Source organism: Mus pahari, chromosome 7, assembly GCF_900095145.1.
Source record: "Mus pahari chromosome 7, PAHARI_EIJ_v1.1, whole genome shotgun sequence".
Lineage (NCBI taxonomy): Eukaryota > Metazoa > Chordata > Mammalia > Rodentia > Muridae > Mus > Mus pahari.
The window spans coordinates 51,873,748-51,891,942 of NC_034596.1; the positions used below are offsets into that span (position 1 = coordinate 51,873,748).

Here is an 18,195-nt window from a genome sequence, read left to right on the forward strand (position 1 = left end):
AGGAAACTGGGAAAAGGCATATGAGGGAGGTGAGGTAAGCAGAAAAAAAAAAAACCCAAAAACCAAAAAAACCAAAAACTTAAAAAAAAAGAGCTGGCAAGATGGCTTGGGGGAAATGTGCTTGCTATATAAGCACAATGAGCAGAGTTCGAGCCCTGAGCCCCAGCATCCATGTACAGGTGGGAGGAGAAGACAAACCCCAACCCCCTCCCTTCAGTCACACAACAACAATGACAACAACAACAACAACAACAACATTTAAAATATGAAAGAGTCAGAAGTGTTGATATACGCCTGTAATTCTAGCACTTGACAAAGTTGAAGCAGGAGTTCCAGGTGGCGATGGCTACATTAAAGATAGGGGAAAGTGGATATTTATTCCATGTTCATTTTCAAAAATTATTAGATATTTTCTTCATTTACATTTCAAATGCTATCCCGAATGTCCCCTATACCCTACCCCCACCCACTCACTCCCACTTCCTGGCCCTGGTGTTCCTCTGTACTAGGGCATATAAAGTTTGCAAGACCAAGGGGCCTCTCTTCCCAATGATGGCCGATTAGGCCATCTTCTGCTACATATGTAGCTAGAGACACGAGCTCTGAGGGTGCTGGTTAGTTCATATTGTTGTTCTACCTATAGGGTTGCAGACCCCTTCAGCTCCTTGGGTAATTTCTCTAGCTCCTCCATTGGGGGCCCTGTGTTCTATCCCCATGTTTATTTTTATAACTTGTTTGTTTGTTCAAACAGTAAGAGCCTAAAACCTTCTAGAGCCTAGGTTTAGTCCCTAGTAGAAAAAAATAAAAAAAAAATCTATATACTATGAACATCATGCCTTTAATCTGAGCACTTGGGAGGCAGAGAGAGGCAGAGCTCTCTGAGTTCAAGGGTAGCCAGGTCTATATATCGAGTTCTAGGACAGCCAAAGCTGTGTATAAAGATCCAATTTCAAAAAAATCTAAATAAGTAAGTAAGTAAATAAATAAATCTCTTTTTATAAAAGAGAAAAATCACCATTTCAAAACATACAATTTAGTGATGTTTCTAGCATATTCACAAGATTGCCTGTAGTGGTTTGAATGAGAATAGCCCATAGGCTCATATATTTGAATGTCTAGTCCCTAGCAGAAAGACTATTCAGAAAAAGATTAGGAGGCGTGTCCTTGTGTGAGAGGAGGTGTGTCATTGGGGGTGGGCTCTGAGATTTCAAAAGGCCAGCCAGCCAGTCTTTTTCTCTATAGGCATGCAGAAGACATTTATCTATTTATACTTTTCATAAACTGATAAACATTTAGCTTGTTACTATTTACAATCTACCATTTACTGTTAGGAATAATACTAAGCCAGGTGTGGTTGTATGTACCTTGAATCTTAATACTTGGGGAGTGGAGGCAGGACGATTTATGTTCGAGGTTATCTTGGCATTTGAAAAGGATGGCAGAAGTCAACCTTCCAGTCTAACCCTATCCCCTGTAAGGCTCAGAAGCACTGCGAAACAGTGTGCCTATGCTGGTGGCGGCCGTAGAGGGGAGAAGGAAATGAACTATTTAGGTTAAAATTAACCCATTGAGTTGGGCATGGAAGTGCACACCTTTAATCCTGGCAGGGGCAGGGGGAGTCTGAGTTTGAGGTCAGTATATCTACAAAATGAGTTCCAGGACAGCTAGGCCAACACAGAGAAGCCTAGTCTTGGGGATTGGGAAAACACACAACCCATTGAAATCTTTGTAGGAAGTTACCAATTACAAGATGAATTTTAAGAGACAAGTGATACTCCTAAAAAGTAACACATGTATAATTGATTAAGAGTCTATACATAAATTTCATAGGCTTTTAAATATAGTTATAGAAAATTAAGTTTTTAAACTCTGAAAGCACTTTATAGTTTCAGATGTCTGGCTTTTATTCTTAATCTTTATGTGTAGTGAGGTGATTTTTCTTCTATATTAAAATTTCTGTGTATAGGAGGTGAATAGGTAAAGCCACATGGGGAGTGAAATTCAAAGCATACCCCGGAGCTGCAGCTGAACTTCTCTGCTCGTCCTCCTTCAGTTTTTCTTGTTTCTCTTTCATTTTCTGTTCTTGTTCCTTAAGTTTTTCTTCCTTCCTTCTCCGTATTCTGAAAGTCAAACAAAAGTCCACCTGACACACAGACACTTTACCCTGAGCTCGACGGCCACGCTGGGAAAACCCACCCCGCACTCTTTGGAATCCCAGCTGTGGCCGACGAAGCCGATGCGGCTGACGCTGTGGTGCACGAAAGCTTTACAGAGTGAGAGCGAGCGAGCAATGCTTACCGAGCAGCTGTGGCTTCTCTCTCTTTGCGGTGCTGCTCTGCTTTGAGCTCTCGGAACTCCTGCTTGGCCTGTCGCAACACATCTACGTAATCTTCGATGAAATCCCTAGTAGAAACTAGGGTCAGTAGCTTCCCACAGAGAGCATGGAGTATCTTCATTTTTTCCCCTGCCAAAATGGATAATTTCTGTGTTATCAATGAGAAAAAAAGGAACAGTGTTTGACAATTTGTAACTCAATGATAAAATGCCTGATAAAGAACAAGGGGTAGTAGATATGGTGGTACATTCGTTTACTTCCAGCACTTGGGAGGCAGAGGCAGGAAGATTGTTGTGAGTTTAAGGCCAGCTTGGTCTACACAGTGAGTTCCAGGACAGTCAGAGACATAGTGAGACCCTGCCTCAAAACAAACAAGCAAACAAACCAAAACCCAACCAATCAACCAAATAAATGACTCGAACAGCAATAACGCACAGCTTCTTCTTAATTTCTCTAATAAGTTAATTTCTCTGCAATGGAGTTTCCTGTTGGCTTGTTAGTTTTCTGGATAAAAGAGATGGGTAGGAAGTAAGCAGGTTAAAAAAAAAACAATTCCAACTTGTAGCTTTACCTGGTGTCAAGTCATACACAGAAGTGCTGGACAGTTTTTTCACCAGACTGGGATTGCTCAGCCGAAGCTCCATGCAGGCATCGTCTGTAGCGTCGAATCCTCCTCGTTTCTGGTACCTGTACTTTGCATTTGCTGATGTCACGTCAGCACCTGAGGCTAAGATGTGCAGTCTGAGGATTTCAGAAAGAGTGCAGCTGTCAAGATCCAAGCTTTTCAAACTGCAGCCTATATTGTTAAAAATGAAACAGCCATTTAGAAAACAGTGAATACTCAGCAATGCAAATGTACCATTATAAATTATAATAAAATGCGAAACAACAACAGAAAACAAAGCCCACACATACCCTGGTGTAACTGTGGCCATGCAGCGGCCAAGGCTGCAACTGCAGACAGTGCAGATTTTGTGGGGTCTGCGTCCTCATCCAAAGCCTCTGTTAGATCTTTAAGGAAATAAACACTTTATTCTAGTGCAAGAATATTTGGGAAGAATGCCCCTTTAAAACGATGAACAAAACAGCGTAACATTCATGGACCTCAGAAGAACCAACACCCAGCACAGCGTTTTTCACATCTCTTGGTCTCCACCAAAGCAACAGATCCTAGAACACAGACCATACACTAACATTTCCTTACAGAGCACACAAGAACATTTCCAAATTTCCAGCAAGATGCTCTTATATATTCCCAAAATGGCAAAATGTATTTTAGAATTAAAAACAAATCACTCATTTCATGTAACTTGAAATGTCTACTTTGAAAATTGAGTAAAGGTACCCGGTCTTCTAAACATCTTAAGACTGGACCATGACACAGGGTGGGCGGGTTTGATGATCACTACATCACCGGGAGAGCTTTAAGGCCTGCACTTCCGTTAGTTACTCATGCTTTTCATTAACAGTTCCTCACTTTAAAATCTTTAGTCTGAGAAGCAGGAGGAAGATTTCTAAGAGAACTGCTTTAGCTTTGAAAGATGATTAAGTTACAGTAGATCAACACAGCAAATCTACTGGTATAACTATATAAGCACATATAAACAACTCTTCCCAATTGTAATACACACATAAAAGACCTCAAATGCCAACTGTACCCCTCATGCTTTCCAGAAACAAACACAAACAAACCAGCTTCAGGGCTGTATTACAGTACAGTGTTTACAAGTTATTCTAATCAACAGGTCATGTTCTGGTTTTAGCACTGTCAGTAACTAGTACACATTCTTTTTTTTTTATTGTTGTTGTTGTTTTCGAGACAGGGGTTTTCTGTATCCCCTGGCTGTCCTGGAACTCACTTGGTAGACCAGGCTGGCCTCGAACTCAGAAATCCGCCTGCCTCTGCCTCCCAAGTGCTGGGATTAAAGGCCTGCGCCACCAGACCCGGCTTAGTACACATTCTTTAGACAAATCAGTTAATCTGGGCTCTATTTTTCCTAAAGGGGTGAGTCTGGATAAGCAATCTTTAAGTTCTTCAAATATTTATTAGAAGTTCAACATAAGAAAAGCCTATGTTAAATGGGTGAGCAGGTGAGACTTCTGTCCACCCACCTTGTCACCTCTCCTGCACCGCCAGCAAGGACCTCAGGCTAATCTGGATCTGTGCCTCCATAATGTTCTAACATGATTCAATTAGCAAAATTTCCAGGTTGACAAAAGAAATCTTAGAGAATAAAGTAACTTTTCCAAGGAAAAGGCAACTCTGGGGTCACATCTGATCACAATCACTGATGATGCTAAGATACAAACAGGACCACATAGAAGTTACCTGATCAAATTTACTGTAAATGCTGAAGTCACACCGGCCAGACCTAACTCAAGTAACAGGCAACACTACACCTAAAACTTCACATTTTCAGTTTACATATAAAGCCACAACACATTTAACACCAGCATGCACTATGATTACCCACACCCCCAGACACAGCCACACAAGCGTGCTAGATCTCTTCCTCAGCAGACAGCACCATGCCCAACCTCTACCATCTAGAGGAAACCGCCATTTTAGAACAAAGGTGACAGAGGCCTTAAGAAGTGAATCAATAACAGGATGATGGTTTTTAGTCTTACATAAAATGACATGTTAAAATACTACTCTATTCATTTACATTACAAAATTATATGTGTGTGTTCATCTTAGTGCATATCTATGTACCATGTATGTGCAGGTGCTGAAGAAGGCTAGAAGGGAATATCAGATCCTCTGGAATAGGAGTTAAAGATAGTTGTTAGCTTCTATGTGGGTGCTGCGATTCAGACCACAGTTCTCTGCAAGAGCAGCCAATGCTCATAGCTATTGACCCATCTCTCCAACTCAAAATATGTATTCTAAAACTGCATTATCTATTGTATGGCACTCTAGAGAATGACAATTACCTCTTTAGAATGTTCTCAGTATTCCCTGGGTCCCTTCTTGCAAGAGAGCATGGCTGAACTGTATTCTATATAACTGTATGAAACAGTTATATTTATTAGAGTTTTGTTTTGTGACAGGGTCTCTTTATATAGACCAGGCTAGCCTCAAACTCATGGGTCCTCCTGTATCTGCCTCCCTTATTATTACAAAAGGTGGGATTAAAGGCCTGTGCCACCAAGAGCAGCTTTATTACATCATTTTAATGTATAAAGAGGGACATACAACATTCAGTAATGATATCCTGGGGGGGGGGAGCTCAAAACTGTTCCATTTAAGGAAGACGCCCTTGTCCTTCAAAGAATTTTAGGTTCACTGTATAAAAATAAAGACAGAAAACTGGTTATGGTAGAACATGGAGAAAGGAGGTAGGAGTTCAAGGTCAACTTCAACTATATTGCAAGTTCAAGGCCAACATGGAGAGCTCCTATCTCAAACTAGCAGCAGCACCAACGAGAAAAAGGCAGGGATAACTGGTATGGTTTGTATATGACCTTTAAAACTGACGAAACGGCCGGGCGCGGGGGCGCACGCCTTCAATCCCAGCGCTCGGGAGGCAGCGGCAGGCGGATGTCTGAGATCGAGGCCAGCCTGGTCTACAGAGTGAGTTCCAGGACAGCCAGGGCTACCCAGAGAAACCGTCTCGAAAAACCAAAAAAAAAAAAAAAAAGAAAAACCAAAACCTGACAAAATTTCTTAGATTTGATACGAAACAGAGATACCAGGGGCTAATGAAATTAGATACGGGCAATGCTAAGACGACGAATAACTAGCTTTTTAACTTTGCTACCTATTTTCCTAGTTTGAGATAATTATAATCATTATGGGGTTTATAGTTCAGATTGCCTAAATTTGTGGTCCATCACCTTATTAGCCACAATTCTTTTAGCTACATATATTTCTTTGCAAAGAAAATAAATCCAGTCAAAGTTAAAAAAAAAAAATCAATCCTATCTCACTGTTTATAAGAAGACTTTAGAAAACTTTTCTGTTATTGAGATGTGAAGAAAAAGTTATCCTGCCGTAGTTGCCATCACTGACCCATATATAACCTTAATGCTTAGCAAACCTTTATGCAGAGACTGACTTTGTATTTTTATATTTGAGATTGTTCTTTCTTATTTTTCCTTTGCATTAACAGATTTTCTGATTCAAGTTCCTTTCATTCTTTTTTTAAAAAATCATTGTACTTATTATTACATGCTCATATGTGCCTGTCTGTGTGCAGACACATCTGTAGAGGGCAAAGGACAATGCCTCAGACATTGGTTCTACTTATACTGTGGGCTCTAGGGACCCAATGCTAGTCACCAGGACTGCACAGCAAATGTTCCCATTTGCTGAGCTATCTTGCTGGACCCACTTTTCTTTTTGTACTAGAGCTTTCAAAATGGCAATCTTCATCTGTTTTAAATGTGGAACTAAACACAGCTAAATGTCTTAAGTTATATCGTAACTTTACCAATAATTCTATAGTGTTATTGGCTAACACAACACAATGGCCATATGAATGCTTTCATTTGATGAAAATGTGGTGGTCATGTTGCTAAAACAACCTTGATATAGAACCTATGGTGATCGGCACTTAAGCTGGAGAATACATTTCACTTCAACTCAGACCATAAGATCAGAAGGCAGATAGTATGAGTTGCAGATTTATTAATCCCATTGATCCAGGAACTTGGCACAAACTCAAAACTCCCTAGGGCCAAAAAACTAGCAGACTGGAGAAATTCCATCTTTGGTGTCCCAGCACTCTGCTGCTGAGACATCTCCTAGTGTGATTTCCTTACAAAGGCTTTTACATTAACAGACCGAAGCGTTATTTAATCAAGCTCCTAGTCCACAACAACATCAATAACAAATAAATGTTCAACATCTCCTCTGACTGCAGGAAGTAAACAAAACAGTGAGCATATTGTCCTGTTTGAGAAATCTCATGTATCTTAGGTTGGACTTGAACTAATATACTGTTGAAGATGACCCTGAGCTTCTGATCCCCCTGCCTCTCTGCCTCCCAAGGGCTGGGGTTATGGTATGCTCACCCATGCCCAGTTTTATGCAATGCTGGGGGTGGTAAGCATATCCACACACAATTTTTAAATGACAGGCAGAGAGATAGTTTATTACCAAAATGTGAAAGGAAAGGCATATCAGAGAACGAAGCGGGTTAGATGGCTAGGCCTCGGCTCCACCAGTGCTTCAAAGACCAGTGAACATAATTGTAGAAGTTTTCTAAAGGGTTCTCCAAGAAATTTTTGCTATGTTAAAATACTGTTATACTGATCTTGGATAATAATTTTAAAAACAAAATTTATAAATCAAAGTATCCAGATTAAAAAAAATATCCTAAATGTTAGTGTAGAACGTGTCAGATCTGCAATAAAGTCAGCAGCAGTATCTCAGCTGAAAGCAGTAATAAGAATTTAAGTTTTCCCAACGAAGGGCCGAGGGAAGAGGCTATTTAGCAGAATTTCTTGGCATTGCAGATACCAGACAGCGAGATGCTTCTAAATTACAAGGGAAAATATAAAGAAACAATGGGAAATGTTTCAAAGGCTGTCAGAAACAAGGTCACACCAATATTAAGTTTTTACAGGTACTTGGTAATACGTTGTTAGCATAATATGACTTAGCACCAGGTAAACTAAATACCTATATTTTCTAACTGCAAAAGAAAAGTTATGAAATAATCCATCAAAACCCAGTTTTACTACAAAGCTGCTAGCTCAATCAGCAATGGTGTTGAACTCTGACCTTTGGTGTCAGCATCAGTTATCTGCTCTTTGGCTACTTCCTCCTCTTCTTCAGCCATCGCCTGGAAGATTGCAGTCAGGAAGAAAAAAAGCAATTCACACAGTGGGCCTTCACTGTCATTTCCTACAAGAGCTTCCTCTAACACTTCTGTGAATAAAACGTTTAAAAGGAATTTAAAGTTCTGTCAAAACTGAAGAAACAACGCCATTGGAAAATAATAAACATTTAATCAACATGAGCCTGTGTGACTGTTCTCTCAAGTGCCTGTTTATGAAAGTAGATCCACACCTTATCTAAACCAAAATAAATTAGGATTTCAACACAGAAAAAAAAAAAAAAAAAAAAAAAAACAAGTCAAAGTCAGTGCACTAAAGTCAGTCCAAATATAACATCTAAATTTAACACTGAGGCACAAATTTAGTTCCATTTAAAAATATAATTTTACAAGAAGTGGTGATGAAGGCAGATTGTTCTACCACCTTACACCACAAATTCTGGGTCATCCAGAGCTACATAGTAATATTCTGTCTCAAAAATAAAAATAAACAACCCCCCCTAAAACACACAATTGATTATTATCATTTCACTGCTGACGAGAGCTCTGTGGGCTGTGCTTACCACATAGTGCCCAGCAAAGGTAACCATCATTATTAGCTTTTAATCTTAACACTGTGCAGACATTAAAATGTTTACCTAAATAAAATTGTTTAGATGCTGTTGATTCATAACTCATTATTATTTCTTCCATACGGAGACACTGCAGATCTCAGAGCCCTATTGGTTGATATACTCTCTTATTAAATAAGAATGACAATGAAATCTGTCTCAGAGGCTTCTACATGCAGCATAAAATTTTCTTTGGATAAAAATTTAAAATTTGACTCAAATCCCTCCTATTAGATTCTATTATAAATGTTTATATAGTTTGTAAACCCACATGTAAATTATAAATTAGAAGTGGAAACTACTTGTCTGTAAACTCTCACATGGTATTCCTCACTCAAGAAGTGTGTCTATAACTGTTCTCAAGGGGGCTGTGGCAAAGGTAGGGATGCCCCAGTTCCAAGCTTAACAGTGACAGTTTCTGTTTCTTAGTGGGAGGTCCCATGGAGAGGACTGAAGCATATGCATGAAAAGCCATCTTAAACAACTAGCCAGTCACACCCTCATAAGATCTCAGTTCTAGCCACTCTTGGACTGCAATCATATGGGAAATTACAAATGAGATGTCCAATGACCCTACAGAACTGTGAGGTCACTTACATAAAAAAAATACTTTTATGTTTATTTTTTTTCACTAATTTATTTAGTAAACATACAAGACTGTGTTTCTTGATGACATTTTCTCATACATATCTAACTGTGCGTTTGTATTTCTCCTCTATCCCAGATTATCTTCCCTTCTCCTCTCTCTAGCTGATCCTTTTTGGGCTCTACATTGTACCCACCTACTTTCATGGAACATACATGTGTGTGTCTGTGTGTGTTTCCTGTACATCTACAGTATGCACGTTGTTTTTTTTTTGTTTGTTTGTTTACTTGACACAAAACTAGACCTATCAGGGAAGAGGTAATCTTAGTTGAAAGAATGTTTCCTTAACATGGCCTGTAGCTGTGTCTATAGGGCACTTTCTTGTTGAATGGTTGATGAGGGAGTGCACAGACCACTGGGAGTGATGCCACCACAGGATACTGTGAGAATGCAAGGTGAGCAAGACAGTAAAAAGCACTTCCCCAAGGCCTCTGCTCCAGTTCCTGCCTTCAGATTCCTGCCCTCATTTTCTTTGCTGATGGACTGGTGTGGAAGTGCAAGCAAAGTAAGCCCCCACCTTCACCACCCCCACCACGTTACTTTGGGTCATGGTGTTTTATCACAGCAATAGAAACCCTAACTAAGACAGCTAGAAATCAAGTAATACATTATGTCAGAGTAAACTATCAGGAAGCAACAGGTAACTTGAGTACTTGCCTAAGGTTACTCCCTCAGGAAACTCATCTTGAAGATCAAAAAGTTCCCCAAATGCATTAAGGAACTCCAAAACCATCAGCGCATCACCAAAGACTTCAGGAGGGAGTCTAGTTTTCACTGGCGTTGGTTCTGGAAGTTCCTGTAAGGTTAAACAGTACGGGTAATGTCTAAAGGTTTAGATACTTTTAGATTATTTCCAGAATAAATGAAATCTTTATTCTTCTAACCCAAATAAAGCTAAATGCACGCCTGGTCACAGCAGTTATGGTTGCTAGGTATCACAATGATTTTGGCAGAGTAACCTCTACTACAGTAACAATGCAACCCTGGAAAGTTAAGAAAACCATCAATATAGCTGCTGTTTCCTTTCAGTTAAATGAGGAAGATGCACTTCGATCAAGAAACAAACTCTTCAGCTAGGTGTGTACATAGGCTTGCAGTCCCAGCAAGAGTGATCAGATGAATGGGAGCTCCAGGCTGCCTGGTCTGCACAGTAACACCTTTCTCACTGCCAAAACAAACAAACAAACAAGCAAGCAAGCAAACCCCACCCCACCCGGCCCCAATTTTTTTCTTGAGATAGGGTCTCAGTATGTAAACTAGGATGGCCTCAAACTCACAAGCGGTCCATCCACCTGTCTCTACCTACCACTTGCTGGATTAAATGCATGTGTTAACATGCCCAGCCCAGACAACCATTCTAATCAGCAAAGCCACATAGGCCACATTAAATGCATCTGTGTCAAGCACTGCATGTTCATACCTTAAGGTCATCACATTCCATATCTTCTCTGGGTTTACTCCACTGCTTTAAGTATTCCATATATTTTCGCTTTTCTTCACGTAATTTCTCTCTTTCCTAGTAAGAAAGGTTATAAAAATTATTAGAAGAAATTTACCCATCAATGTCAACATTGCCCAAGAACTGTTAATAAACACTGGAGCTAGGAAGTTCAGCTAGTACACTCCTTGCCCAACAGTCAAGTTAGATCCTCGACACAGTGTAAAATGAGGCTTGGTAGCACACACTTGTAATTCTAGGACCTGACAGGCAATGGCAAGAATTCAAGGTCATCCTTGGCTACAGAGCAAATGTAGGGCCAGCCTAGGCTACACAAAACCCTGTCTCAATTAAAAACAAACACCCCCCACTGCCCTGGAACTAGGGTTTCATGAAGATGGTTGTGAGCTACCATATGGGTGCTGAGAATCAAACCTGGGTCTTCTCCAAGAGCAGCCAATACCCTCAAGCCACTGAATCATCTCTCCAGCATTGTTTTTAGTTTTTAAGGTCAAGAATGAAGACTAAAAATAAATGAATCAAAGTATTATTTATTTAGTTTTTGGGTGTGTATGGGCTATGTGTGTGTGTGTGGATGTAGAGATCACTATCAGTGTCTTTAATCATTTTCTACCTTGTAACTTTTAAAAAATTTAAAAAAAAGAGAGAAAGATGTGCATGTGCCTGTATGTCTGTGTACCTTTTTTTTTTTTTTTTTTTTTTTTTTTTTGGTTTTTCGAGACAGGGTTTCTCTGTGTAGCCCTGGCTGTCCTGGAACTCACTCTGTAGACCAGGCTGGCCTCGAACTCAGAAATCCTCTTTCCTCTGCCTCCCAAGTACTGGGATTAAAGGCGTGAGCCACCACGTCCGGCATGTCTGTATATATATCTCATGTGCACAGTGGCCAGAACAGAGCATCAGATTCCCTGGAACTGGAGTCAGAGTTGGGAACCAAGATCAAGAAGTGTAAAAACAGCAAGTGTTCTGGGCACCCAGCACTTGGCTGGCAGATCTCTGTGAGCAGCCTACAGACTGAGTCTACAGAGTGAGTTCCAGGACAGCCAAGGCTACACAGAGAAACCCTGTCTCAGAAAACAAAAACAAAAGCAGAAAAAAGGGAGAAAAACCCCCCAAAAACAAAGAACACAAGAAAAAAGAAAACAAGTATGGGGCTGGGGAGATGCGTTAGAGTTAAGGGCAGTGGCTGTTCTTTCAGAAGACCAGGGTTCAATTCCTAGCATCAAAAAATCTAAAAAGACGCTTGCCCTTCCGGTCGGTGCCAGCTCCAGGCCACTTTGGGCTCGAAAGTGGCAGACGTACCACGGTCCCCAGAGGACTCTCCATGCCACAGGTGCCCTAGCATGCTTAGGATCTTAGGATTACTGGTAAGTGGAACACAACATCTGTTCCAAAACAATCTTGACAGGCCTGTGACAGCAGGAACAAGGACACAGGAGCCCTGCCTGACCAGCGGCTCGGGTTCCTTCTGATTGGTGTTGGTATACCTTGGTTTCGAACACACCCCCACAGTCCCCAGAGAAGACACCACTTCCAGGCCCACAATCTAAGGATTCCAGGATCCCAGGAGCTTGGCCACAGCAGGATCTCAGGGTCTCAGAGGAAGCTTGACTGCCAAGAATTCTGACACACCCAGAATCTCGGGTTCACAGGATCCTGGAATCACTTGATCACAGAGAAAGCTGGACTCAGAGGAGTCCTGAATCAACTGGGATTATAGGAAGGACAGGCTCCAATCAGATATATTGAGGGCAGCAAGCACTTGAGATAATCAGATGGCAGTAGGCAAGCACAAGAAAAGAAACAACAGAAACCAAGGTTACTTGGCATCATCAGAACCAAACTCTCCCACCATAGCGAGTCCTGGATACACCATCACACCAGAAAAACAAGATATGGATCTAAAGTCACTTATGATGAGGATGGAGGACTTTAAGAAGGAAATAAATAACTCCCTTAAAGAAATACAGGAGAACACATCCAATCAAGTGAAAGAATTGAACAAAAACAACCAGGATCTAAAAATGGAAGTAGAAACTATAAAGAAATCACAAAGGGAGACCACTCTGAAAATAGAAAACCTTGAAAAGAAGATAGGAGCCAATGATGCAAGCATAACCAACAGGATACAAGCAATAGAAGAGAGAATCTCAGATGCAGAAGATACCAGAGAAAACATTGACACAACAATCAAAGAAAATGTGAAATGCAAGAAGATCCTAACACAAAGTATCCAGGAAATCCAGGACACAATGAGAAGACCAAGCGTACAGATAATAGGAGTAGATGAGAATGAAGATTTCAACTTAAAGGGCCAACAAATATCTTCAACAAAATTATAGAAGAAAACTTCCACAACCTAAAGAAAGAGATGCCCATGAACATACAAGAAGCCTAAAGAATTCCAAATAGTTTGGACCAGAAAAGGAATTCCTCCTGTCACATAATAATCAAAACACCAATGCACAAAACAAAGAAAGAATATTAAAAGCAGTAAGGGAAAAAGGTCAAGTAACATATAAAGGCAGGCCTATCAGAAATACACCTGACTTCTTCCCAGAGACTATGAAAGCCAGAAGATCCTGGGTAGATGTCATACAGAACCTAAGAGAACACAAATGCCAGCCCAGGCTATAATACCCAGCAAAACTCTCAATTACTATAGATGGAGAAACCAAAGTGTTCCATGTAAAACCAAATTTACACAATATCTTTCCACAAGTCCAGCCCTTCAAAGCATAATAAAGGGAAAATTTCAACACAATGAGGGAAACTAAGCTCGGGAAAAAGCAAGAAAGTAATCTTTCAACAAACCTAAAGGAAACAGCCACAAGAACAGAATCCCAACTCTAACAACAAAAATAACAGGAAGCAACAATTACTTTCCCTTAATATCTCTTAGTATCAATGGACTCAATTCCCCAATAAAAAGACATAGACTAACAGACTGGTTACATAAACAGGACCCAACTTTTTGCTGCATACAGGAAACCTACCTCAGGGANAAAGACAGACACTACCTTAGAGTAAAAGGCTGGAAAACAATTTTCCAAGCAAATGGTCCCAAGAAACAAGCTGGAGTAGTCATTCTAATATCAAATAAAATTGACTTTCAACCTGAAGTTCTCAAAAAAGATAAGGAGGGACATTTCTTACTCATCAAAGGTAAAATCTACCAAGATGAACTCTCAATTCTGAACATCTATGCTCCAAATGCAAGGGCATCTACATTCATTAAAGAAACTTTGCTAAACTCAAAGCACACATTGNACCTCACACAATAATAGTGGGAAACTTCAACACCCCACTCTCAACAATGGACAGATCATAGAAACAGAAACTAAACAGAGACACAGTGAAACTAACAGAAGCTATGAAACAAATGGATTTAACAGATATCTATAGAACATTTCATCCTAAAACAAAAGGAAGTACGTTCTTCTCAACACCTCATGGTACCTTCTCCAAAATTGACCATATAATCAGTCACCAAACAGGCCTCAGCAGATACAAAAATATTAAAATAATCCCATGCACCCATCAGATCAATACGGACTGAGGCTGATCTTTAATAACAACATAAATAATAGAAAACCCACATACACGTGGAAGCTGAACAACACTCTCAACTCAATGATAATGTGGTCAAGGAAGAAATAAAGAAAGAAATTAAAGACTTTTAGAGTTTAATGAAAATGAAGGCACAACATACCCAAACTTNTGGGACACAATGAAAGCAGTCCTAAGAGGAAAACTCATAGCTCTGAGTGCCTCCAAAAAGAAGCTGTAGAGAGCATATACTAGCAACTTGACAGGACACCTAAAAGCTCTAGAACAAAAGGAAGCAAATTCACTCAAGAGGAGTAGATGGCAGGAAATAATCAAACTCATGGAAACATCAACCAAGTGGTAACAAAAAGAACTATACAAAGAATCAACCAAACCAGGGGCTGGTTCTTTTGAGAAAATCAACAAGATAGATAAACCCCTAGCCAGACTAAGTAGAGGGCACAGGGACAGTATCCCAATTAACAAAATCAGAAATGAAAAGGGAGACATAACAACAGAACCTGAGGAAATCCAAAACATCATCTGATCCTACTACAAAAAGCTATATTCAACAAAACTGGAAAACCTGAATGAAATGGACAATTTTTTAGACAGATACCAGGTACCAAGGTTAAATCAGGATCAGATTAATGATCTAAACAGTCCCATATCCCCTAAAGAAATAGAAACAGAGCCGGGTCTGGTGGCGCAGGCCTTTAATCCCAGCACTTGGGAGGCAGAGGCAGGCGGATTTCTGAGTTCGAGGCCAGCCAGGTCTACAAAGTGAAACCCGGTCTCGAAAAACAAAAACAAACAAACAAAAAAAAACACTAAAAAAAAAAAAAAAAGAAATAGAAACAGTCATTAATAGTCTCCCAACCAAAAAAAAAAGCCCAGGNCCACATGGGTTTAGTGCAGAGTTCTATCAGACCCTTCAAAGAAGACCTAATTCCAATACTCCTCAAACTTTTCCATGAAATAGAAACAGGAGGTCCTCTACCCAATTCATTCTATGATGCCACAATTACTCAGATACCTAAACTACAAAAAGACCCAACAAAGAAAGAGAACTTCAGACCAATTTCCCTTATGAATATCGATGCAAAAATACTCAATAGAATCNTTTTTAGAAGGGGGAACAAAATACCCATGAAAGGAGTTACAGAGACAAAGTTCAGAGCAGAGCCTGAAGGAACAACCATCCAGAGACTGCCCCTCCCGGGGGTCCATCCCATAAACAACCACCAAACCCAGACACTAGGCAGATGCCAACAGGAGCCTGCTGCTGTGAGGCTCTGCCAGTGTCTGGCAAATACAGAAGTGGATGCTCACAATCATCCATTGGACGGAGCACAAGGTCCCCAATGAAGGAGCTGAGGGGGTATGAAGCCCCATAGGACGAACATCAATATGAACTAACCGGTAACCCCAGAGCTCCTTGGAACTATACCACCAATCAAAGAAAACACATGGTGGAACTTGTGGCTCTAGCTGTATATGTAGCAGAGGATGGCCTTGTCGGTCATCAATGGGAGAAGAGGCCCTTGGTCTTGTGAAGGCTCTATGCCCCAGTATAGGGGACCGCCAGGACTAGGAATGGGAGTGTGTGGGTTGGGGAGCAGGGGTACAGGGGAGGAGGGGAAGGGATAGGAGATTTTCAGAGGGGAAACTAGGAAAGGGGATAACAAATGAAATGCAAATAAAGAGAATATCTAATTTAAAAAAGAATTAAAAACAAAACAAAATAAACAAAAATAAAAGCAACAACAACAACAAAAGAGGCTCTAAAATAATTTAGGTTAAATGAGATTAGCAGAGTCACAAATTCTTGAGGGGCTGATTAAACTTGGCAGCTCACAAGTGTCTGTAAGTCTAGTTCCAGAGGATCAGCTTAACACCAACACACATAAAATGAAAACAAATAAATCATTAAAAACAAACAAAACAGCAAGTGCTCTCTTAATTACACTAATTCATTTCTCCAGCCCACTGAGATGGCTCAGTGGTTAAAAGCACTGACTGCTCTTCCAAAGGTCCTGAGTTCAATTCCCAGCAACCACATGGTGGCTCCCAACCATCTGTAATGGGATCTGATGCCCTCTTCTGGTGTATCTGACAGCTACAGTGTACTCATATAAGTAAAATAAATTAATCTTTACAAAAAAAGATGCATTTTGTTAATGTGTATGGCTGTTTTGCCTGTGTGTATGTCTTGGCACCACATGCATGTCTGATACTTGTGGAGGCCAGAAGAGGGTGACAGATTCCCTGGAGCTAAAGTTATAGATGGTTGTGAGCTGCCTGACATGTGGGTGGTAGGAATTAAACTCAAGTCCTCTGGAAGAGTAGCCAGTGCTCTTGACGTGAAGCCATCTCTCCAGCCTGCATTTTAAATTTCGAGTGAAGTGAAAAGCATACAAATACATTGAACCTTAAAATAATAATGAAATTTTCTGAAGCAAAAGAGAGATTAATTTTTCTAAGATTTCTTTCTTTCCTTCTTTCTCATTTTCTCTCTCTCTTTCTTTATTATATATATAGCATTCTGCCTGCAGGCCAGAAGAAGGCACCAGATCTCATTATAGATGGTTATGTGCCACCATGTGGTTGCTAGGAATTGAACTCAGGACCTCTGGAAGAGAAGCCAGTGCTCTTAACCACAGAGCCATCTCTCCAGTCCCCTGGGGAGATTAATTTTTATCTGTGTTCTATGCAGGCTCAAAAATGTGAACAAAAATGGTAAAAGAATTTAATTTAAAGAATTAGTGATACATTTAAATACATAAATTTATATTATATGTAAGAATCACAGCTATATTTATACATATTAATATACTGAGTACCTTTTCTCTTTCTATTTTAAGTCTCTCTTTTTCTTCTTTTTTCTTTAGTCGCTCTTCTTCTACAATTTTCTTCAATTCTTCCCTCTTTTTCTCTTTATCTTCCTTTTCTCTTTTTCTTGCTTCCAAAGCATCTGCTTTTTCTTGTTTTAGTTTAGCCTTTTCGAAAGCTGTGGAGAAAGGTCAAATTGAAAACTACACACTGACAAAAAACCAAAAATTTGGTTTAAAAAAAAAGTCTAACAAAAAAGGCTCTAAAATAGTTTAGGTTAAATGAGATTAGCAGACTCACAAATTCTTGAGGGCTAGCAGGTACTGATTAAACGATAAGCTACCCACACTAGGACAAACATATCCTGCCTTTAAAACCAAAGACACTAAAACATATACAAAGAATGATAATTAAGTCCTCTGCTTGTTAGGATGTGGGATCACATCCTCACCACGGGAATGTATTAATCTAGAATCCCACCTGTGAACTTGATTCAGCTGCACTCAAGCTGGGAGGCAGAGTCAGTGAAGGCCTCAGACACAGCTCAGATGCCATGACCTCCTGGAAACAACTTTAGCTCAATCTAGCATGAAGCAGTGTACTAGGGAATGATATACTTAAGTGAATAAGGGCCATTCAGAAAAAAAAATGGCAATAATATATGAGGAAAGATATATCATTCAGAAACATTCCTCATTTGGGCCCAGAGAAATAACATTTTTATCCTTAAACAGAGTTTGGAGAGAATGTTAAAACTCACCCAGTGCCTTCATTTCTTCCTGTTTCAGAAGCTTGTCTCTTTCTTTAATAGCTTTGTTCCGACATCTTGCAGCAGTCTGTTTACTAGCAATGCTGTCTTCCTAAAAAATAAATGAAGAAACTAAAGTGCTAAACCACCAACTACATAAACTGATGATCTGCCAAGTTTTCTTAGTAAGGAAAAAAAAAACAAAACAAAACAGCCCAAAACATCAAAAGCT

At 40.0% G+C, this 18,195-nt stretch overlaps 1 protein-coding gene across 1 annotated transcript in view; it reads right to left on the reverse strand.

Moving 5' to 3' along the window:
* Positions 1–18,195, reverse strand: part of Baz1a (bromodomain adjacent to zinc finger domain 1A) — an 86,822-nt gene that overhangs the window by 24,202 nt on the left and 44,425 nt on the right. The window contains exons 8-16 of the mRNA XM_021202127.2: positions 17,976–18,075; positions 17,227–17,393; positions 10,799–10,894; positions 10,036–10,174; positions 8,067–8,213; positions 3,251–3,346; positions 2,907–3,131; positions 2,299–2,464; positions 2,013–2,120 (exon numbers count right to left, since the gene is read on the reverse strand). Coding sequence (XP_021057786.1) covers positions 2,013–2,120; positions 2,299–2,464; positions 2,907–3,131; positions 3,251–3,346; positions 8,067–8,213; positions 10,036–10,174; positions 10,799–10,894; positions 17,227–17,393; positions 17,976–18,075 — 1,244 coding nt within the window. The remainder of the gene's footprint in view (positions 1–2,012; positions 2,121–2,298; positions 2,465–2,906; positions 3,132–3,250; positions 3,347–8,066; positions 8,214–10,035; positions 10,175–10,798; positions 10,895–17,226; positions 17,394–17,975; positions 18,076–18,195) is intronic.